Below are 23,751 nucleotides of genomic sequence, written 5' to 3'. Positions count from 1 at the left end.
CTGCTAAGTATGACAAAGCAGCAGAAAATACCCACTGGTGTCATTCTTCAGATTAAGAGGACACAAAGAGGGACGCCTGGGGGCACTGAGTCAGTTGAGCATCTGACTCTTGATTTTGGCTCAGGTCATGATCTCAGGGTTGTTAGATGGATGGAGCCCTGCATCAGGCTCTGTGCTGAGCCTGGAGCCTGTTTAAGATTCTCTCTCCCCCTCGGGGCACCTGGGTGACCCAGTCGGTTAAGCATCCGCCTCAGGTCCTGATCGCAGGGTTGTGAGATCCAGTCCCGGGTCAGGCTCCACACTCGCGGAGTTTGCTTAAGTTTCTCTCTCCTTCTGTTCCTCCCCCCACACGGTATCTCTCTTTCTCTCTCTCTGTCTCAAATAAAAAAAAATAAATCTTAAAAAAGTTTTCCCTCTCCCTCTGCCCCTCCCTCCCACCTCCCTGACGCTCTCTAAAAAATAAATTAAAAAAATAAAAATAATATTCTTTACAGCATAATACTCTAAGTTTCTACCAGCTTTATTTCAAATACAATGCAGATTTTTCCATGGGTATAAAACCCAGATCCGAATATTTGCATGTTTTTAAAACATTAACAGAACTCCACCCAATGTAGTACAGTGAGTATCTAAATGTGTTCAATAATTTATCCATTCAATAAACATTTGAGCCCCTCCTATGTGCCAGGCCCTGAAGTCTACAAAGATTAATCATAACCCTGAAAGAATTCATAATCTAGTGGGAGAGAAAAATTTTAAAGAGATAATTAGAATGTGATGCCGTAAGTGCAAAAATACAGATAAGCACAAATAATATAGAGTGCACAAAAGAGGACGGATAATCATTTTCAACAATGACTACATACTTGTGGCACTTGCAAACATAGGGAAATAGAGCACTTGCCTATACTTGTCAAGGTTCACCAAATGCCCAGTACTAGCATGAAACTGAAGGATAAAAGAAAAAGTTATGATCAGAATCAAGGCTATGGTATCCTTTAAACGTTACTAACGTTTTATGATCTCAATTGAAACAAAACATTCCTTAATTTTTAGTTAATTTTTCAGGATATGTCGAATTGCTAAACAGACACCTCTGACAACCTGAAACTAATTTCCAACTTTCCCGGGCCCTATTAAAACGAAATACGTAAATTTTAAATACATTTTTAAACTCTGCACAAATCGTAATATTATGAACAAATTCTCAGCGTCCCACCTTCTGTAACCACATCAAAATGTAAAATCAAACTCTTCAAAGATGTGAAATAGTAAAGAGCAATTTCATCCAGGAAAACCGTAATAGCTGGCTGCTTCCTCTTTGGTAATTTCTCTTCCTGGTACAGGAGCAGGATGGTTATCAATTATTCCTTGTGTCAGAATTCTGAGTCCCTGAAATTGGCTACTGAACCTCCAGAGAACCCAGCTCGGGCAGAAAAGCGGGGCGCAAACTTACCCAAACCTGTGCGAAAGGTCTTACTGGGAAAGGCAGCCCTGCAGGGACAGACTGGGAAGTCCAGGTGGGGGTGGGGGTGGGGCTGGAGCTGGGGAGGTAAGCAATGGGGGCTTCCTAAAGGGAATGTAGGGATCCGCGCGCGGCCCCAGGACAAGTCCGGGCCTCACAGGTGCACCTCCAGAGCCTCCGCAGTCCGGGGCGCCTCAGGACCCCGGGAGACCTCTGACCCGCGGAGAGATAGACGTCACCCCCGCAGGCAGACCACACAGTCCCGGACCGCCGAGGTGAGGCCGGGTCTGAGGCCCGCCCTCTCGGGTACCCCACCCCAGACACAAAGGGAGGAGGGCCCACTCGAGCTGTCGCTCTTTCTCTCCAGCAGCAGCTGCACCCGGCCGGAGTCCGACACCACTCCGAATGCAGCCGCGACTTCAAGTCCTCGCGGGTCGCTGACGACCCAGACTCCTCACCTTCGGCTCCCTCGTCCCTTCAGCCCAGGAATAAAAGAACCAGCGTCCACTTGAAACCTCCTCCTTTCCGCCTCAGAACCTCGAAGCAGTCAAAACCCGCTGGGCCCGCCCAGCCCGGACAGCGCGCGCCCGCGCACGCAAATACACACACCCGGAGCCCCCGAGCAGCGGCCGCTGCCCCGCGCGCCCCAGCAGCGGCTAGCGCCCGCGCGCGCCTAAAGAAGCGCCCTCCGCCCCACCCCACGGCGGGGCGGGGCTAAGCCACGGGGGCGCGCCTCTTTCCGAGGACAGAGGACCCAGGCGGCGGCGCGCTCCACGTGGCACGCGCTACCCTTCCCCGCCCCCTCGCTGCCCGGCGATCCGCGCGCGCCGGGAAGCCACGATTTCCTCAAGTTTACGGCTTTAATGGGAAGGGAAAGGAGGTTCGCCAGGTGCCTCTGCTGGAGGAACTAGAGGGCGGGTGGCTGGGGAACGCTCTGAAGCAGTGAGAACGGCCGGGAGAAGAGGGGGCAAGTTTGTGGGCGGCGCCAAGTCCAGGAGGGGGCGCGGTCACCGCTGAGGCGTCCCGCGGAGGCTGAGGAGGCCTAGTCCCAACCCCCCGGGGTGAAGAAGGCGCCCGGGGCTTGTCGCGTCCTCAGACATGTCGGAGGTGAAGAGCCGGAAGAAGTCGGGACCCAAGGGAGCCCCCTCGGAGCCGGGGAAGCGGAGCGACGGCGGGAAGAGCCCCGAGGCCCGGGGCGGTGGAGGCGGGGGCTGGGCGGACCCCCGGACCGGCGTGAGCCTGCTGTCGCTGGGGACGTGCCTGGGCCTGGCCTGGTAAGTGGACGCGAGGCCGCCCGGGCCCTGTGTCCGGCCTCCCGCGGTCGCCCCGCTCTTCTCCGGGCCTCGCCCGGCTCGGCATCCCGCTAACCTCCCAACCCCAGACCTGCGGCTTCTGTTCCTCTGCCTTGACCCCAAAAAAGGGATAGCCCTTTTTTTTTTTTTTCGCTCTTTCTTACAACTCATTTTTCTTTTGTATTAGTAGTGTGCCCCGATCACTCAACTGGAGTTGAGACTCAGGTCTGGGAACGAGTCAGCCATTTCTTAAGAGATGCGGATTTGGCCAAACTTTATTAAGCGCCTGCTACACGTCCGAAGCTTTTCCGTTTTCGTAACCCACCATTTCCTGTCCGCTGCACATTTGCCATGGACACAGTTGCCCCACCCTCACCCCATAAATGCCTAATGGCAACGTTGGCAGTCTTTAAATAATTCGGTATGATCTCAGGGCATATCTCAGTATGACAATATCAGAGTTTGAGGATTTCTCATATTTCCATCCTCGTTCATCCGTTATGAATTTAAAGTGTCTTCCTAAGTTACAGATTGAATTTTAGTACTGTAAAATGACAAAACTGTAGCATTTGTGTTCAGCTAAAACTGAACATCCATAGTTTTTAAACCAAATTTTAAACCAAGCAAATAGCAATACATTGTTGTTATAGAAAAAAAAATTAGTATTAGAAATAACCTTAAGGGGTGCCTGGTGCCTCAGTCAGTCAAGCGTGTCTGCCTTCAGCTCAGGTCATGATCCTGGGGTCCTGGGATGGAGGCCTGCGTGGGCTCCCTGGTCCATCGCCCCGGTTGTGCTTTCGCTCGCGGGCTCTCTCTCTCTCAAAAATAAAATCTTTAAAAAAAGAAAGAAGGAGAAAACCTTAAAACCAACTTAGTAATTTTATTTTCCCCAATCATTTTCTTTAGGAATAACGTATTTCATCTTAATAACTAGACTCATGCTTTAAATTAGAATTTCCCTCCACTTTTCACCGATTTTTAAAGTATTTAGAAGATAGTTATTCATCTTCAAGAGTAATAGAGGAGGGACCCTGGACTTCCTTTAGTGTAGACCATTTTTGATTGTAATAAATTTTGAATTATACTCTACTGGTAACTCATCCTGAGTTGAAATTAATAAAACATTTGTTACAATAAAGTAAATGTTATTAAATGTTCTCTTCAAGGGATGCCTGGGTGGCTCAGTTGTTAGGGATCTGCCTTCGGCTCAGGTCATGATCCCAGGGTTCTGGGATCGAGCCCCACGTCAGGCTTCCTGCTCAGCTGGGAGCCTGCTTCTCCTTCTCCCTCTGCCTGCTGTTCCCCCTGCTTGTGCTCTCTCTCTGTCAAATAAATAAAAATCTTTAAAAAATAAATAAATGTTCTATTCAAAAAAAGGATGTTCATGTTAGTAATATGGCATTTTGTTTATGTAATATTTTGATTTTGATCTTAAAAGAATGAATTTACCCTTTTTAATAAATTTACTCTTGTAAATAAACTGCTCTTATGTCTTAAAATGCATGACCTTCGTTAGGGAAATAAAAACCCTTTTATACTGAGAAAGTTACTCAGTAATAGAACTAGTAGGCTAAAAGATACAGATCTTCCTTGACTTAGGATGGGGTTACTTCCCAGTAAACCCATTGTAAGCTGAAAATATCATAAGTCAAAAATGCATTTAATACACCTCATCTACCAAACATCATAGCTTAGCCTAACCTATCTTAAATGTGTTCAGAACACTTAACATTAGCAGACAGTTGAGCGAAGTCATCTAACAAGCCTATTTTACAAGAAAGTATTGAATATCTTACGTAATTTACCGAATACTGTACTGAAAGTAAAAAAACAGAATGCTTGTATAGGTACAGATTGGTTGTAAGTGAATCATGGTCACTTAATCACAGGGAGCGGCTGCTGCAGGCACTGCCCGGTGTCAGGGGAGAGGATCCGACCACGAAGAGGATCAGGATCTCACTGCTACTCTAGGAAAAGGTCAAAATTCAAAGTACAGTTTCTACTGAGCTCCTATCACGTACATACCATCATAAAGTCAAAAATCTAAGTCAAACCATTATAAGTTGGAGATCGTCTGTATATGTTGCTTCTCTCTGGAACCTAGTAAACTGGTTTTAGTTATTAAATTTACTAATTCTCAATTATCCAAAGATTCATATTCATAAGAGATAAATTACATCACAGAATGTTCAGCTTTTCAATAATTTAGTTACTGTTCTAGGAAAACACTAATACAAATCTATAGGGGCGCCTGGGTGGTTGTCAGTTAAGCGTCCAACTCTTGATTTCAGCTTATGTCATGATCTCAGGGTTGTGGGATCAAGCCCCAAGTTGGGCTCTGAACGGGGCATGGAGTCTGCTTAAGATTCTTTCTGTCTCCCTCCTTCTGCCCCTCTCCCCTCTTCTGTCTCTCTAAAAAAAGAAATCTATAAAGGAAAACCTGAAAAGTAGACACTTTAGTGCAGGAATTTACTGTTAGTGCTAATAGTAAAGACACAAGTTACATTGAAAATCTTCACTAACCTCTTTTTAAATCCTTTTTTGCTATTGTTTTTTTGTAAGTGAAGCTTTATCTGAAAAACAGGGTTATGCTTTAAATGCCCTGACCTTTTTTTAAAGGTTATTTATTTGAGAATGAGCGAGAGAGAGAGAGAGCGTGAGCACACAAGAGGGAGAGGGAGAAGCAGGGAGACCGATGCGGGGCTAAATCCCAGGACCCTGAGATCATGACCTAGCCAAAGGCTACATGTAAGAGAGTTCTTCTCTTCCTGTAAGTGGTCTAATCTGTCCATTCCATCCTTGATTTGCTATAAACTCAACACTGGTTTCAAAGGTGGACAGGCCTGGGGCTTCCATCAGGTGTAAGCAGGAGGAAAACCTGATCCTTTATACCACTATAGGTTTGGAACTAACTATAGAGGGATGGAAAAGCAGCTGCACAAAGCAGCCTGAAAGAAATGGCCAAGGTACTTAAAAAGAGTAACTGATGTGTGGTACCCTAACTGCATAAATTTGAACCTATTTAATCTCTACGACAACCCTATGAAGTATTATTATTCCCACTTTACAGATGAGGAAACTATAGCAAAGATAAATAACTTGCCCAAGATGATTATACAGCTAGTAAATGGCAAAGCCAAAGTTGCTCAGTTCCGTACTCTTACCCAGTATGATATGCTACCTCCATTTGATACTAATCTAAGAGGCCAAAACCCTAGAAATAAAAATCCCTAGTCCAGAACAATATAGTCCTTTTCTAACTAGAAGCTATAGCCCTTAGCAGACCCTGTCTCATCTAAACTGAGGAAGACAGGGAATAAGGGGGCCTTTAACTTCTGTTAGAATATGCCTCTGATTGGTTAAACATCTAACTTTTTTATTTTTAGATTTTATTTACTTATTTGTCAGAGGGAACACAAGCAGGGGGAACAGCAGGCAGAGAGAGAAGCAGGCTCCCCGCTGAGCAAGGAGCCCGATGTGGGACTTGATCCCAGGACGCTGGGATCATGACCTGAGCCGAAGGCAGATGCTTAACCGACTGAGCCACCGGGGCACCCCACATCTGACTTTTAATCTCAGCTCCGGTCTCAATCTCAGAGTTGTGAGTTTAGGCCCCATGTTGGGCTCCATGCTGGGTGTGGAACCTACTTAAAAAAAAATGTGTATATATATATATATATATACTTCTGACTCATAAAAAGGGAACAAAGCACTTTGGACACTAACCTGGATGCCAGTTTCAAAAAATTTAGTTTTTCAGGAATGAAGTTACCTTCTGTCAACATTGACTTCTAGAAAATCATCCTCTTCCTTAATGTTAACAGAGTTAATATTTACAAATCATTTTAGAATGGTGCCTGGCACATCTATGTGAAAAATAAAATGAATGTGTTTTAATTCAGCACATACAAACTGCTTTTCATTTTTTTCATTACTAGCACAGAGTCAACTTTATGCTTGTTTTTTCTTTTTTTTTTTTAAGATTTTATTTATTTATTTGACAGAGAGAGTGAGCACAAGCAGGCAGAGAGAGAAGGAGAGGGAAGGGGAGAAGCAGGCTCCCCACTGAGCAGAGAGCCTGACCACGTAGGGCTCTATCTCAGGACCCTGGGATCATGACCTGAGCCGAAGGCAGACGCTTAACCAACTAAGCCACCCGGGCACCTCTGTGCTTGTTTTTTCTTATATATTTTTCTTATTATTCATATGTAGTAATGGTGAATCTTTTTTTTTATTTGTTGAGAAGCTAACCATGAAAAAAACCTACAAATTATCATCAGAGATGATATTTGCACTAGCATGACGTAGTTTTCTTCAAGGTCAAGGTTTTGCTTACTATTTGAATTTTGAAGAGAAGTCCAGAAATAGACATTAAAATATTTAATAAAATGGAAAGTGCTATAATGTGTTATAGTAGTGGATCAACCTTTACAAAAAGACTCTTATAATAACAGTTTTGTTCTGAATAAACATTCTGATCTACAGGATAAATCCCAGAGGTAACACTGGAGTAATGAGTGATAAAACTAATCTCTGAAATTAGACTTCTTTCTTTAGGGTGTTCGACATCCTTGGTTTCTGTCTGATGATCTCAGATAAGCCTATACTCTGAAAAGAATCTCTTAAAATCCAAGAGTGAAACAGCCAGTATAAAAAAGAATTAAGTCTACACATTCATCTTTGAAAATTAGAATAATGGCATTTTCTAATAACCAGAAATGTTATTTAAAAGTTTTATTAGCACATAGGAGAAAAGTCAATCTATGCTAGTTATGTAACCTGGGCTTACTTAATTCACCGTTATCTCATAGGACAGACACTAACCATCATCAAAAGAAACTTATTTTATGGGGCGCCTGGGTGGCTCAGTCATTTAGGCGTCTGATTCTTGATTTCGGCTCAGGTCATGATCTTAGGGTCATGGGATCAAGCCCCATGTTGGGCTTCGCGCTCAGCTAGGAGTCTGCTTCTCCCTGTCTCTCTGATCCTTCCCCCCACGCAGGCTCTCTATCTCTAAAATAAATACATAAAATATTTTTTTAAAAAACTTATTTTATCCGAGGCGCCTGGGTGGTTCAGACAGTTGGGCATCTGCCTTCAGCTCGGGTCATGATCCCAGGGTCCTGGGGTCGAGCCCCACATCGAGCTCCTGCTTGGCGGGGAGTCTGCTTCTCCCTCTGCCTGCCGCTCCCCCTGCTTGTGCTCTCTCTCTGTGTGTCAAATAAATAAATAAAATCTTAAAAAAAAAAAAAAGTAGATGAACCAAGGGGCACCTGGGTGGGTCAGTTAAGCGTCTGCCTTCAGCTCGGGTCATGATCCCAGGGTCCTGGGATGGAGCCCCATGTCAGGCTCCTGGCTCAGCAGGGAGTCTGCTTCTCCCTCTGCCTCTGCCTCTGCTTCTCCCTCTGCCTCTGCCTCTGCCTCTGCCTCTCTCCCCTGCTCATGCTCTCTCTGTCTCTCTCCCAAATAAATAAATATTTTTAAAAAGTAGATGAACCAAAATGGTATTAGATCCAAAGCATTTCTTTTGCATTTGCTTATCTCATGTCCTATACAAACGAAAGTCTATTTATTGTTTTTAAGATTGGGATAACTTTTTTATGCTTCTACAACCTTTACTACTTATCAGATGAAGAATATACTCCAATTTTAGAGTGGCATCTAAAGTACACCTATATGAAAAAAATAAAGTACACCCATATGACTCGTATATTGAGTATAACCAATTGTAGAGATTATACAGCCAGCATTGCATGTGTGTTCTGTTGCCACTTTGACAATGACTCCTGTTTTCGTAGTTTTGACTTATTTTTCAACTTCTAGTCCTCATCTCTCTCTTCCATTCCACTGCTTTATTTCTCTCCTACATTTTAATTTAAAAATACTTTTTTATATGGGTAACTCTTGCTTTCTACATTTCAGTATGAAAACACTTATTTTCTAGATATTGCCCAAATATGGCCTTGAGAAAAATAGTAGAGATCCCATATCTTATTCTAGATAACTCGTCATTTCTTCCTCCAAAATATTTCTTGTGCATACAACTATCATACCATCTCACTCACTGGACTGGGACTTGAACAGGATAGAGTTTCACTTTCTATTAATTTGTTGAAATAAACTACTAAAAGCTGTCACTACTCATACCAGAATTTATGTTGTCCTTATCAAAATTATAAAATGTTCCTTTACAATTCAAACTTAAATGGATATGAATTAGGAGGTAGTGATTTTTTTTTTCTTTCCAGGTTTGTATTTCAGCAGTCGGAAAAGTTTGCAAAGGTGGAAAGCCAATACCAGTTACTGAAAATAGAAACGAACAAGTTCCAAGGACTTCAAAGTAAAATCAGTTTAATTTCAGAAAAGGTAATTAATTATTAATTGGCTTATTTGGGTAGATTTTCCCATTTTTCTTCCCTTCTACCACCCTTCTACCCCAGTTTATAACTTCCTTTTTCCTGCCTGTTAGACGATTACTGTTTTAACTCTCACTAGTTTTTGTACATTTCTCCCTTCAATCCAATTTAGACTCAGATTATTTTGAAACGACAGGGTTGTTTTAATATAGCAAGTGTTACTGTTTATAATGATATGACCCCAATTTTCTATTTAAATATCAAATGTCTAGAGCACTGAAAATATGATTGGTCTTTACGTATAAAATTAGAATAGGAACAGCACTTGCTGGGCAAAGACTATCAGGTTTTTTTTTTCTTTACTTTCTAGTTGGTAAATTTGTATACTTCTGCATATAAGAATGACTAACCTAAAAATAAATATTGGTTTTGTAGCCAAATGAAAATTAAAATCCATGTGTATGTTGTGTTTCTTCAAGCTGCAAATGCAGATGCATTATTACTGGAATTCTTAGAAATGTGAGACATAACAAATTTTTAACTACCATGCTTCTGCAATCAATAAGGCATCATGCAGGAATTGTCTGGCTACCAGGAACCAAGCTATCATTGGGAAACATGCCTCCTTTGTTCATTTATTCATTCACTAAACATTTACTCATGTCATAAGGTAGACAAGGATTTGTGCTCGGCACCAAGGTGAGCAGGGATTTTCAAAAACAGGAAAATTAAATAGAGGGTCTGAGTTCCTGTGGCCTCATGCAGAGAATTAGTATATAATCAATCCCCCAGAAGAGAAAAACCATAGATGAAAATTATGCATCCCTCACACGTGCCAGGGAATTCCACAGAGGGTGAGCCCAGGGGCCTTGGGAAGAAGCTACATAATGCTGCATAATGGTATTTTGACATAGGGCTCAAGTTGGAATCTGGTTATACTTGTTAGGGGCTCCTCTAATCAGAGGGAACAGAGTTGAAGAAAAATAAATCCCAGGAAATAGAAACTCCACGTACTTAAAAGCTATTGAAAACAAATTTTGAAGAAAGACGTCCTTTTTAAATGAAAAATTTGGTGGCAATTAAAATGTTTTTTGAGGCAGATTTTTAAAATATCATCATTATCCAAGAAATATTTAGTCTTTGCAAAGCTCTTTCTCTCCCAGTCTTCCCTCGGACTAATTCAACAATAGCTGCCCTTTCGCAAAGCTGGTCCTAAAGGCCAGCATAATCAGTAGGAGGGGAAAACAACTAGATGTGGGCTCTCATCACACCTGTGTGAACTTGAAAAAATCACTTTAACTTCTCTTAGCTTCTATTTCATCATTTATTAAGTGAGAATAACAAGATTTTTATAAGGCTCAGATGTGATACAATATATATGCAAACTTTTTGAAAACTTTAAACAGAAATAAATTTATGGTATTAAGCTCTTTTTAAAAAAAATGAAAAAACTTAGGATATATTGACAGCCCTTAAATGCAAATTATTGTAGCATACTAGTCACTATATATTTTCAGATTCAATCTTGAGACCTTTACTATTTTGAAAAGTTGATCTGATCTTATATTTGGGGTCTCCTGGGGTATACTGCCTCCAGATTACAGTGATGCTCTGGTGAACAGCCTAAACAGGAAATTACCTTAGACGAAGATAAGCTTACCTCTTCAAAAAGCTGATAATAAGACAATTAAACTTAACAGTATTACTGATGTCCAAATATTTCTCAGAATTGATTTCTAAAGGATCTTGTATAATAGCTACATGTGTACATTAAAGATAATTTTTTTAAAGATTTTATTTTTAAGTAATCTCTACACCCAATATGGGGCTTAAACTTACAGCCCCAAAGATCAAGAGTTGCATGCTCTATCGACTGAGCCAGCCAGGCACCCCTAAAAATAATTTTTAAATAAGGTTTCACAGTGGCTTATTATATTAGTCAGTACTGTTACACATTGTTTCTATCACCTGGGATTGCTTCAGGTCTTGGTTGGGGTGGGCCCAGAAGATTAAGGCCATTCTTCTTCCTAAATGTCAACAAACATGTTTTTTATACCCTAAGATATGGGAGCTACAAAAAGGCATAAGACATGGTCTCTTCCCCTAAGGAATTTAGAATCTGTCATATCCTCACCTGACTAGTAACATCAGTCTGTTCAAGAGTCAGATTTCAGAGTCACTTCTAAGCCTTTCCTCATTCTGCTCCAGACTACTGATCTCTCCTCAGAGCATCCATTCTCTGCATACTAATTCTATCATGACACAAATAGTAAATTTGTGAGTTTTTGTTGTTATTAATTTGCCTCCTTTTCTGCTCTTTAAGCAAACATTCTGTCTTTATCTCTATATCCTTAGTGCCTAATAATGGAACAGAGGATAATCAATAAATCTTAGTGGGACTCCAGAATATGTAATGTAAAAGATCCAAAATGCTGTCTCCTTTGTCAAATTATGAAGCCAGGAACTATGTTATGTCTCTGTTTTCATATCTAGTGGCTAGCACAAGGTCAAAACTTCTCTAATTTTGTGTGCTGAGTGCCAAATAGGTGTCAAATACACAACACAATAGGTGCTCCAGGAGTTTGGGCTATGGAAGAATGCTGCACTGAGGAGCTGAGATCTGCTCTGAGCCTTGAAGGAAAGACAGAACTGAGCTAAGCAACAAGGAAAAAATAGCATATAAAGAGATAAATTTGGGACTTTATCCTAGAAGTATTAGGAAACATCATGGGTTTTTTAATGTCGTACCATGATGTGCATAGCAGTTTTTAAAAGCTTCATCTGGCTGTAGTGTGGTAGGATGATTTAGAAAAGAAGTTAACTAGAAGCAGATATTAGATAATACTTCTAGAATATTTTCCTTGATCCTTGAAGTCTGGTTTGGGTGCCCCATGTAAGTGCTTCCATAGCTCTTCCCCATCATAACACATGTAGAGTTGGCTTTCTCCCCAGTTAAACTAAGCTGCTTAAGGGCAGAACCATGTCTTGTACAGTATTATGCCTTCAACACAATGCTGCAAACATTTAATAAGTTAACGATCATTCTAGGGCTTCCTGTAGTCTCTGAGGCTGTTATCTGTGTGTGAGTATAAGCTAAAAGAGGTCCACAGCCTCCTGTATTCTGGACATATATGAGGAAATGTCAGGAGCTTACCACAATTTACAGATACTTAGCACATGTTACTATTTGATGTGAGTTGCCTCACTAAACTGGACTTTTATTCATTTCTGCCTTTGTTATATCTGTAAGATCTGATTCTGGTACCTTATCTGTAAAAGGTCAGTCAAGAAATTTTCAGGCAGAAACTCTTCCAGAATCAGATAATTTAGGAAACGTAACAAATTTTATTAACTCAGTTATAGTTTCTAAAAAAGCCAAGTAACTATAAGAATGACAACTAAGTTGCTTTCCATTGGAGTAAGAAAAGAAGGAAATGTGATATACTTCAGACTTCTTTAACATTTCTCTCTTGAATGTCCCTCCATGAAAATGTACAAATATTTAGGTTTATAAATTCAGGTGTGTGTTTTTCTCCCATAGTGCTAATCTATTATATTTGTTTTAAAATCTGTTAAAACAACTACTAAAGTCATGAATGTTTTTGTCGTTGTGGTTCTGATATACTTGGATATTTTAGACATCTTCAGAATTTGAACTGGGCCTGTGCTTATTAAAGTGTATTTCCCTAATATAAAAGTTATTAAGGGTGGCTCAGTTGGTTAAGTGTCCGACTCTTGATTTTGGCTCAGGTCATGAGATCAAGCCCCATGTCAGGCTCCACGCCCAGTATGGACTCTCTCTCTCCCTCTCCCTTTGCCCCTCTCCCCTTGCTCGCTCATGCTCTCTCTCTCTCTTAAAAAAAAAAAAACTTATTAAGTAGCCTTGGGAATTGTTTTGTGTTACAAATGCAGCTTGAGTCTACTGAAAGTATCCTGCAGGAAGCTACATCCTCCATGTCTTTGGTGACCCAGTTTGAGCAAGAAGTATCCAGCCTCCAAAGTATCATGCGTGACATCCAAAATAGTGAAGAGTTGCTCACCCAAAAGATGCAAAGTCTTAATGAGAAATTCCAGAATGTTTCAGATTTCTGGAAAAGAAGCCTAGAAGAAATGAATGTTAATACAGACATTTTCAAATCAGAATCAAAACACATACATTCTCAAGTTACTGTCCAAATTAACTCAGCTGAACAAGAAATAAAATTGCTCACTGAAAGGCTAAAAGATTTGGAAGAAAGCACACTAAGAAATATTAGAACAGTAAAAAGACAAGAAGAAGAGGATCTTCTACGAGTAGAGGAGCAGCTTGGCGCTGATACAAAAGCGGTGGAAAAGCTGGAAGAAGAACAGCATGCTCTCTTTGCCAGAGATGAAGACCTGGCTAATAAACTTTCCAACTATGAACCCAAAGTTGAAGAATGCAAGACACATTTGCCAACAATTGAGAGTGCTATTCGCTCTGTTCTCAGAGTCTCTCAGGATCTGATAGGGACAGAAAAAAAAATGGAAGACTTAACTACTCAGATGTTTAATATGGAAGATGATATGCTGAAAGCAGTATCTGAAATAATGGAGATGCAGAAAACCCTTGAAGGAATTCAGTATGATAATAGCATATTAAAGATGCAAAATGAACTGGATGTTCTGAAAGGAAAAGTTCATGATTTTATGGTATATTCAAGTACAAGAGAAAAGGGCACTTTAGAAGAATATAATCTAGAAAGTAAAGGAATTGATAGTGACTTTTAAATGCACCACATTTATTCTGATGACCATATTGTTATATATAAACTTATTAGTTCCATGTTTTTGTGTTATTTTGATATGCCTCACTTTATCCTACATTACTGGCAAGTAAGTGACATATCCACACACGTGGATTATCCAGATAATGAAAGCTTATCTGTTTAAGCAATAAAATTTATTTCATTTTAGGCATTTTAAATAGAAATATCTCCAAAATATATCCCCACCTTTTTAAAGCAATATACTTAATATTTTAAATGTTTTTTCTAATAAGTAATGGACATTATTATGAATTTCACCTATTATATTGGACCCAAATATGTTAACACCTCTAGAAGCTATTGAGGAGGGTTTCCCTTCTCACAAAACGACCCTAGTTTGCTATTTTTTCAAACCTTATGTCTATTTCTTAGACGTTTTCTGTCACCTAAAGATGTGACCTATTGGCCCGTCACTGTCAGGTTGGTTGGTAGGTACTGTGCCTGCCTAACCAGTTCTGCACTTCCTTTGTAATTTACTGCAGGCTAAGATCCAGACCACCAAGTTCACAGGAATTTTGTCTAAAATGAAAAATAACATTACCAAAGGAAAGCATGAGGTGCTTTGCTGTGAATCAATACGTACTTTTTGAAAACTCTGGAGCCTGGGAAACATTTTTACTTTTTATTAAGGTTCTAAAGTGTATTACAGATACTTGTAAGAATTTTTAAATATGAGTAAATATGGGTGTGCCTGACTCTTGATTTCGCAGTCATGAGTTTGAGCCCCATGTTGAGCATAGAGATTACTTTAAACATTTTTTTAATTAAAAAGAAGGATTAAATATGTTCTTATTGAAAGTTTTACCTATGAATTGTGTATGAAGTATGGACTTTTGGAATATCTTTGTATACCTGGGCTTTTTTTTTAAGGTTCTAACTGTGTTACAAACTCTTGAGTTTGCTAGATACATGATCCCTAGATAAATTATTCTATCTACAGTAAAAAAATACCAATACACCTGTGGCCTATTTCAAAGAGGGAAAAGCAGCATATTGAAAAATTATGATAACTGTGGTAATTAAACGTATGTCATTGTTTTAAAGAGTTCCCAAACTAATTACCCAGCCAAATTTGTTTTACATGATGATTTGATTTTACTCTAAATCATGTAATGGAGTCATAAGGAATAAGATTTGAACATACTGAGATGTGATTAAGGGGAGATCTAGTCAGATTTTTCCAATAATGATAATTGGAAATGTGCAGGGTCGGGAAACACATAAGACTTTTATTGGTAACTGATGTATCAAGAGTGTCCAAACTTGGTGTTGAAAACTGAGTCAACCGCATATGGAAGTACTGTTCCTACTTGTGTCTTCTTGCCAATAACCAACTGTAGTCCCAGTTTTATAATGTAATATCAGTGGAATTAAACACAAAGAACTTGAAAGCAGTCAATTGTAGTCAGGTAGTTTTATTATGTAAATTTGCACATTTTTTGAAAAATCCCAAACAAGTTCTACTTTTGGGTTAGGAGGGCCTCTGGTAGACAGCCATGGGTAATAAAAATAAGCCTGAAAGAATGCTACTATTAAAGAGCATATCATTCATTTCTGGAATCTTAACATTAAATTCCTTGACGTCTGAATGTCTAAGTTCTTGTCTGTGTGCACTGACAAAATTGTATTTGTTTGTCTTTGTTTTAATGCTAATAAAATAGATTCTAAAGTTCGCTAGAACTTTGTTGTTTCAACCTCCATCCCGTCATGGCAGATGTGATCTCGTAGTTTGTTTGGCCTATCACCAGATTTGATACAACATTATTATTAACTTGTATATACCATAGTAGTCGCTACAGAAAATAAATGGAAACCAGGTGACCACTGTGTTCTATAGTGACAGTTACAAGGGAAACAAAAACTACCCTTCTACAAGTATTTCATGAGAAAACTATTGTGTATATGTATATACATATTATGTACATGCGTATATTTTCCTTTACTCAGAGGTTTTCCTATGAAAAATTGTCAGTAGACAGATTTAGATGTACCTAATTTGTCTTCCTCTCTTTCTTACATTCATTTATATAACACAGATACTTGAAATTTCAAAAACTTCCCTGTGTATCAAATATTAAATTACATTGTTAGTCTTTCCTTTAAGGAAGATTACCGTATTCTAAGACACATTTTTGTATCTTTGTAATTGATAATATATCAATTATTTTCTGATAGAGTACTACTGGCTCCATATTTTAAATTTAGTATAAATAAATCACTTTTACAAAATAAACACCTAATTTTTTTAACTTTTGGATGCAAAGTTTAAAAACATATTTATAGTAATATTTCCTTAAATTTTGCCTAATGATTAGAAGCTGTTGACTTATTTTTATATTTTATAATAAAAAATGTTGATTTATTAGCCTTATGGTTTCATAGAAAACTAGTAAGATACAAAGTTAATGGCATTATTTTTAATCTCAACCTGATTACAGACCTTTCTATGAATCTATAATCTTGATCAAAGCTTAATATGTCATTAATGATGATTATAAAAAAAATTTCAAAAAATGATGCTGCAAATTCACCAAGCACATGAAAAAAGATTCATTTCTCTATATACTTATGTGCACAGTTGGCAAAAGCTCTGCAAATTTACCCAGCATCTGTTTTTTTCAGTTCAGCTATGAACTATTAATTTAATACAAATCGAAATGCTCCATCCCAGCTTTCACAGCAAGGGAGGAGAGAATTAGCATTGGAGCCTATTATGTGTGAAACATTGCTAGGAAGTCTACATTCATCATCATCACAGTAACAGCTCTGTGTACTGAGTACCTACAATGACCTGTAGTATCCCTGCTTCGCACTACAACTTTGCTAGCCATGACACCCATTTTAAAAATGAGGAAATTGAGGGACGCCTGGATGGCTCAGTCGTTAAGCATCTGCCTTCAGCTCAGGTCATGATCCCAGGATCCTGGGATCGAGCCCCGCATCGGGCTCCCTGCTCAGCGGGAAGCCTGCTTCTCCCTCTCCCACTCCCCCTGCTTGTGTTCCCTCTGTCAAAATAAATAAATAAAATTAAAAAAAAAAAAAAGAACTTAAAGCCTGACCCCCGCCCCTCCCCCTTAAAAAAAAATGAGGAAATTGAGGCTTAGCAAGGTTAGGAAACTTGCAATCACACTGCTATGTCTGTCCAACTCCAGAGGCCACTGACCTCCCCCTATACAATGCAATCTGCTACTATTCAACTAGGGGGAGAAAATCACAAGAAATCCACCATCAATAGAACCATCTTGAGAATTAAAAAAACTGTAATTCAGCCAAATGTGTCCACTACCATGTTACCATTAAACGAGACTGTAAGTCACCCAAAAGTTCTAACTATGACCTAAAATTATTTGGGGCTTGAGCATAAGAAGGAACCAATAAATGTTTAGGGAATGGTAGGAAAGCAGTGGTGGAGAAAGAGCCTTAGACCAGAATCTTCTAATCTAGGCTTTGCCACTGTGTGTTCTTGGGCATGTTATCTTGGGGCTCAGTTTTTTAATTTGTAAAATGAGGAAATGGTATCAAAAACTCTCTAAGACCCCTTCTGGCTTTATATGGTTTTTAATTTCAGAGATTAATAAAATTTCCAGGTCCTTTAGTTACAAAGATCAAAGAACCTTTAGCAAAGTTTTTGGAAAGCCAGTTGGATCCAGAAATCATTCCCTTGAACCATGTTGTTCTACTTGTAGACCCAGCAATATTTAATATTATAGGACAGCATCTAGCTTAGTACCTTGTATATATGATAGGAATTTAGTAAAAATCTTTTGAGCTATTGGTGGACTCACCAACACTTCTGTCCATTCTAGGCAAATAGTTTAAACAAGCCCTAAGTAATTTTTAAAAATAATTCCGTGAGGGGCGCCTGGGTGGCTCAGTCAGTTAAACATCTGCCTTCGGCTCAGGTCATGATCCCAGGGTCCTGAGATTGAGCCCCACTTTGGGCTCCCTGCTCAGCAGGGAGCTTGCTTGCTTCTCCCTCTCCCTCTGCTGCTCCCCCTGCTTGTGCTCTCTCTGTGTCAAATAAATAAAATCTTTTTTAGGGGTGCCTGGGTGGCTCAGTCGTTAAGCATCTGCCTTCGGGTTGTGTCATGCGAACCCCACATCGGGCTCCCTGCTCGGTGGGAAGCTTGCTTCTCCCTCTCCCACTCCCCCTGCTTGTGTTCCTGCTCTCACTCTCTCTCTCAAATAAATAAATAAAATTTTAAAAAATAAAATAAAATCTTTTTTAAAAAATAGTATTTCCGTGAAACAATTTCAAGACTATTCCTACACTATATTCATAAATATTTTAGTAAATATCAATACAAGTTCATGATAAATTGCTTTTAAGCTACCAAGTGAAACAGAGAGCCTTACTAGCTGTTTCTTAATGATCTGATCCTTCTAAGAATAAAGTAAGTTCTTTCTGAGGAGTCTTAACTGTGTAATACTGTTAGGCTACATTTACTCTACCAGAGTAGATACATTAATAAACAATAACCTAATAGTGAATTAGATGAAATAAGCCATCTACTTCCTTCACCCTTTGGAGTCTCTGTTTCAACAAATACACTTGCAAAACCTTTCCCTTAAAAATAAAACATGCTTTTGAAATCACTACTTGATTTCCTTCCTGTTTGTGGTTACTCTTTTTTTTCTATTTATTATTGCATGCACGCTAGTGGGGGAGGGGTAGAGAAAGAGGGATAAGCAGACTTCCAGCTGAGCGGGTAGCCCCACTGTAGGGCTTGATCCCAGGACCCATGACCTGACCTGATCCAAAGTCAGAAACTTAACCAAGTGAGCCACCACGCACCCCTGTGGTTACTCTTTAATGTCATACCCATAATAACATTTTAACAGTCTAACTTCTCTACCAAAAAACATTTGGGGCCACCTCCCCCCACCAATAATTAATGTAGCATAAACCTGAGAAGAAAAATCCTAAAATATATTTTGGAATCAAACATACATAATGGGGAAAGAGAAGGAATTACTACTTCGAGATAACTGTTCTGCTTCATTTCAGCTTGTCATTTTTTTGCAGCTATATTGTTACTCCTTTTTTAAGCTGTCATTAAAATAATATTTTGAACACATTAAATTTTTATTTGCATTATATAAAACCATGTTAATGTTATCAAAATAATCTCAAAAGATTAGCTCAATAAACCAGGCAAATGCAATTTTATAATGGTAATTCATAAAAAACATTGAAATACACAATTATTTTGGAAATAAAACTTGATGTCTTTAGATGAAATTGTAGATCTTATTTTGTAAAACTGGTTTTCAGCCTGCATATTAATTCCTTGTTTTCTGATTTTATTTATTTATTTTTTAAGATTTATTTATTTGAGAGAGGGTATGAGTGGGGGGAGGGGCAAAGGGAAAAGAAGAAAGTATCCTCAAGCAGACTCCCCACTGAGCACAGAGCCCAACTCTGGGGCTCAATCCCAGGACCCAGAGATCATGACCTGAGCCAAAATCAAGAGTCAGACGCTTAACTGACTGAGCCACCCAGGCGCCCATTTGTTTTCTTATTTCAAATAATGTATTTATTCCCAAACTAAACTACAAACTCCTTAAAAGCAGAGACTGTTCTTGATCATACTAGCACATACAGGCCCAGTAAACATTGTTGGATCCAATTAGTTGCTTAGGGTTTTCTAAAAACAAAATTTTGGTTGTTTTAATTCATATATAATTAACACACTGTGTTGTATTAGTTTCAGGTGTACAATATAATGATTCAACAGTTCTATGCATTACTCAGTGCTCATCATGATTAATCCCCTTCACCTGTTTCACCCATCCCCACCCACCCACCTCCCCTCTGGCAACCACCAGTTTGTTCTCTATATTTAAGAGTTTGGTTCTTTGTCTCTCTTTTTTTCTCTTTGTCTTGTTTCTTAAATTCCACATATGAGTGAAATCATATGGTATTTGTCTTTCTCTGACTTATTTCACTTAGTTTTATATCCTCTTGATATATCCTTATAAACGGAGGATCCAACTAGTTTTGATTATTAGTACACAGTTATAGACAATCTCCACTTTAAAACAATGCTTTCCAGGGTTCCTGGGTGACATAGTTGGTTAAGCATCTGACTCTTGGTTTTCAGCTCAGGTCGTGATCTCAGGGGTGTGGGATCAAGCCCTGCTTCCCGCTCTGCACTCAGTGGAGTCTGCTTAAGACTCTTTCTTTCTATGAAGGGGGGGAAATCGGAGGGGGAGACGAACCATGAGAGACATGGACTCTGAAAAACAAACTGAGGGTTCTAGAGGGGAGGGGGGTGGGAGGACGGGTTAGCCTGATGATGGGTATTAAAGAGGGCACATTCTGCATGGAGCACTGGGTGTTATACACAAACAATGAATCATGGAACACTACATCAAAAACTAATGATGTAATGTATGGTGATTAACATAACAATAAAAAAATTTTTAAAAAAAGACTTTTTCTTCCTCTCCCTCTGCCCTCCTCCCCCCTCTAAAATAAATAAATAGGGGCACCTGGGTGGCTCAGATGGTTAAGCATCTGCCTTCGGCTCAGGTCCTGATCCCAGGGTCCTGGGATCGAGCCCCGCATCTGGCTTCTGGCTCAGCGGGTAGCCTGCTTCTCCCTCTCTCTCTGTCTCTCCCCCTGCTCATGCTCTCTCTCTGTATCTGTGTCTCAAATGAATAAATAAAATCTTAAAGGAAAAAATAAATAAATAAAATCTTTAAAATAAATAAATAAATAAATAATAAAACAATGCTTTCCTGAAAAATGAGTTGAAAGTTAAATGTGTGAAAGTCATATGACTGACTTACACATTATGAAGCAGACCCCCTCTTTCGGTGTCATCACTATGTATATCTGTCTTTCGACATAGGCTTTGACAATATATTTTACATATGTCCTTTAATTTTTTTTTCTCCGTAGCTGAGCACACAATCCACAGTCTTCAGTTAATCTTCTGATTGAAGTTTACTAGTTTTACCTGACAATTCCTGTTATAATTTTCAGTTTTGTATTATGAGATTATATCTCATATATATATACTATTATCACTATAATCCACACTTTAATTTTTTTCCTTTCCCTCTTAATTTTATTAACTGATGACACAATGCAATAAAAGTTCAAATATTCGGGAGGAGGAATTAAGATAGCGGAGTAGTAGGGGGACCCTATGCTTACCTCATCCCTGGAACACAGCCAGATAAATATCAAATCATTCTGAACGCTGAGAGAACAAACTGCACATCTAGAGGGAGGAAAATGGCCACGTTGTGAAAGGTTAACTAACTAGAATTTAAATAAAAACTTGCAAAAAATTTTAAATATTCAAAAACAACAAAATATTCAACTTCTCTGACACTGCTATTTAAACACACACACACACTCACATGTGCACACAAACATTACCACAAACAATGAAAATAACTTGAAATACTGTCAGGTAGTTGTGTGGCTCAAAATGTTCATCAACTAGGGGTTGGATGGGAAGAGGAAAAAAAATGTTCATCAACTAATGTATCCAGGTTAAACCAAAATGACAATTTACAGGTGGATGGTAAGGAAGGAGGATGGCATGGAAATATACAAAAGTTGAGAACCACTTGTATTTGGAATCATAAGATTTTAGAATTTTGAAGATAGGTTGTTTTTGTTGATTGCTTTGTTTTTTACATATCTGTCTTCTCTACTAAACTACTAAACTGATTTGAGGTCACAACCCAAGCTGTACTCCTCTTTATATCCCTCACACTTGGTATGCCTAACATAGTAGGAACTTAAGAATCAGTTAATTGAATTATTCAGGGTCTCATGGAGAAATACACAGGGGCACCTGGCTGGCTCAGTCGGTAGAGCATGCGACTCTTGATCTCTGGGTTATAAATTCAAATCCCACATTAGGTGTGGAGGTTACTTAAAGATAAAATCTTTAAAAGTAATAGGACAATAAAGCATATACACATGGAGTCTTGAACATTGGTCCCTTCATTCTAGCACTAGAAATAGCTACAAACAAACTTGTGTTTCAAAAATTATGTTGCCTTGTTTGACCCCCACAAATCTACCAAAGTTCATCTAGAGGAGGCTCCCTCCTCTCTTCTCCAGCAAGAAAAAATACCTCACTGTCTCTCATTTAGCTCATTTTGCCCCTGTACAGAGTACTGATAATATAAAAATAGCTGAAAAATGCTCTTTCCAGTGACATTTTATGAAATGTCCTTCATGTTTTCCTTCTTAATCATTAGTCACTTGATACATCTTCTACCATGTTTTCCAGAATGGTAAAGTTATAGTTCAAAATTCAACTTGAATTTTATATATTAAGCTCTTAATCAATTTAATTATTATGGTGTTATATTTTCTTATAGTGTCAGAAGTCTGAAGCTATCATGGAACAGTGGAAGTCTTTTCAAATAATTGCTCATCTAAAGCGTCTACAGGAGGAAATTTATGAGGTGAAAACTTGGTCCAACAGGATAATTGAAAAACAGAATATATTGAACAACAATTTGACAACTCTTTCTCAAGATGTGACAAAAGTAGATCAAAGTACAACTTCTATGGCAAAAGATGTTGGTCTCAAGATTACAACTGTAAAAACAGATATACGACGTATTTCAGGTTTAGTAACTGATGTAACATCATTGACAGATTCTGCGCAAGAATTAGAAAATAAAATAGAAAAAGTAGAAAAAGATACAGTAAAAAACATAGGTGATCTTCTCTCAAGTAGCATTGACCGAACAGCAGTGCTCCGAAAGACAGCGTCTGAAAATTCACAAAGAATTAACTCTGTTAAGAAGATACTTTCAGAGCTAAAGAATGATTTCAACAAGCACACAGATAGGTTTTTAAGCTTAGAAAGTGACAGAGCTAAAGTTATGAAGACAGTGACTTTTGCAAATGATCTAAAACCAAAGGTGTATAATCTAAAGAAGGACTTCTCCCGTTTGGAACCATTGGTAAATGATTTAACACTACGCATTGGGAGATTGGTTGCTGACTTATTACAAAGAGAGAAAGAAATTGCTTTCTTAAATGAAAAAATATCTAATTTAACAATAGTCCGAGCTGAGATTAAGGATATGAAAGATGAAATAACACACATTTCAGATATGAATTAGTTTGAAATTATTTAGATGAGACTGAAATAACTTTTTTAATAACATGACCCCTGTCATGTTATAAAAAGACTGACAACTCAGAAATAATGAAATTTTGGAGCAAATATCATTTTGTATTTGGTTTGTGAAACTGAATTAAGGAAACCTCATTTAAATGGAGTTGCAAGGCCAGAAGGGGGAGTTCTCATGCCATACCACTCTTTGCAGCCCTTGGCCAAATAGGAGGAAGCCTATGCTTTACTACCGGAGCAGGGGGAAGATTTTCTCCTAGACACAGCAGCCCAGCCAGTGAGACACTGTCACAACTCAATCAATGAGAAGCCACCACACTGCAAACTCCCAGTTCACTCCAATGGACTTTTTGTTTATAACAGCCCCTCCCAACTGCTCCCTTTCCTCTACGAAAAAGCATTCCTCTCCTTTGTTCTCTGGGCTTGCCTACGGTTTTGCTGTAGCTTGCATGTCCTGAATTGCGATTCTCTGTTATTCCTGAATAAACCCATTTTGCTGGTGAAATAACTGGCTGTTTTATTTTTAAGGTTAACAGATTCTACTCTGAACAGTAAAAACAAAGTATTTTAAAGGGTTGAGCAGTTGATTTTTCAAAAAAATATGCTCAAACATATACTTGCAATTTTATATAGCAAGAACCCTATGCATTCCCGATACACACTCTCTTACACACACACACACGCACACATTCAGACAAGTGGGGAAAAGCAGGATCCGCCAGTCTACCACTG

At 39.0% G+C, this 23,751-nt stretch overlaps 2 protein-coding genes across 6 annotated transcripts in view; one reads left to right on the top strand and one right to left on the bottom strand.

Annotated features, from left to right (window-relative positions):
- Positions 1–2,116, bottom strand: part of APAF1 (apoptotic peptidase activating factor 1) — a 91,821-nt gene extending 89,705 nt beyond the window's left edge. For all 4 annotated transcript variants that reach the window (XM_032416326.1, XM_032416325.1, XM_032416324.1 and 1 more), the window contains exon 1: positions 1,924–2,116. The gene's annotated coding sequence lies outside the window, so the exon portion shown is untranslated. The remainder of the gene's footprint in view (positions 1–1,923) is intronic.
- Positions 2,117–2,219: 103 nt separating this feature from the next.
- On the top strand, positions 2,220–23,549 carry IKBIP (IKBKB interacting protein). Of its 2 annotated transcripts, none has more exons than XM_032416657.1 (3): positions 2,220–2,739; positions 9,006–9,123; positions 22,253–23,549. In XM_032416657.1, the coding sequence occupies exons 1-3, from the start codon at positions 2,564–2,566 to the stop codon at positions 23,006–23,008; spliced, it is 1,050 nt and encodes a 349-aa protein (XP_032272548.1). In that variant the 5' UTR covers positions 2,220–2,563; the 3' UTR covers positions 23,009–23,549. The 2 variants fall into 2 exon arrangements, with proteins under 2 accessions (XP_032272548.1, XP_032272547.1); XM_032416656.1 differs by lacking the exon at positions 22,253–23,549 and adding an exon at positions 13,026–15,573.
- Positions 23,550–23,751: the final 202 nt, after the last annotated feature.

Source organism: Phoca vitulina, unplaced genomic scaffold (genome assembly GCF_004348235.1).
Source record: "Phoca vitulina isolate PV1807 unplaced genomic scaffold, GSC_HSeal_1.0 scaffold19, whole genome shotgun sequence".
NCBI classification, from domain to species: domain Eukaryota; kingdom Metazoa; phylum Chordata; class Mammalia; order Carnivora; family Phocidae; genus Phoca; species Phoca vitulina.
Note: the sequence above shows the minus strand (reverse complement) of the source record. Positions and strands in the feature narration are given on the sequence as shown.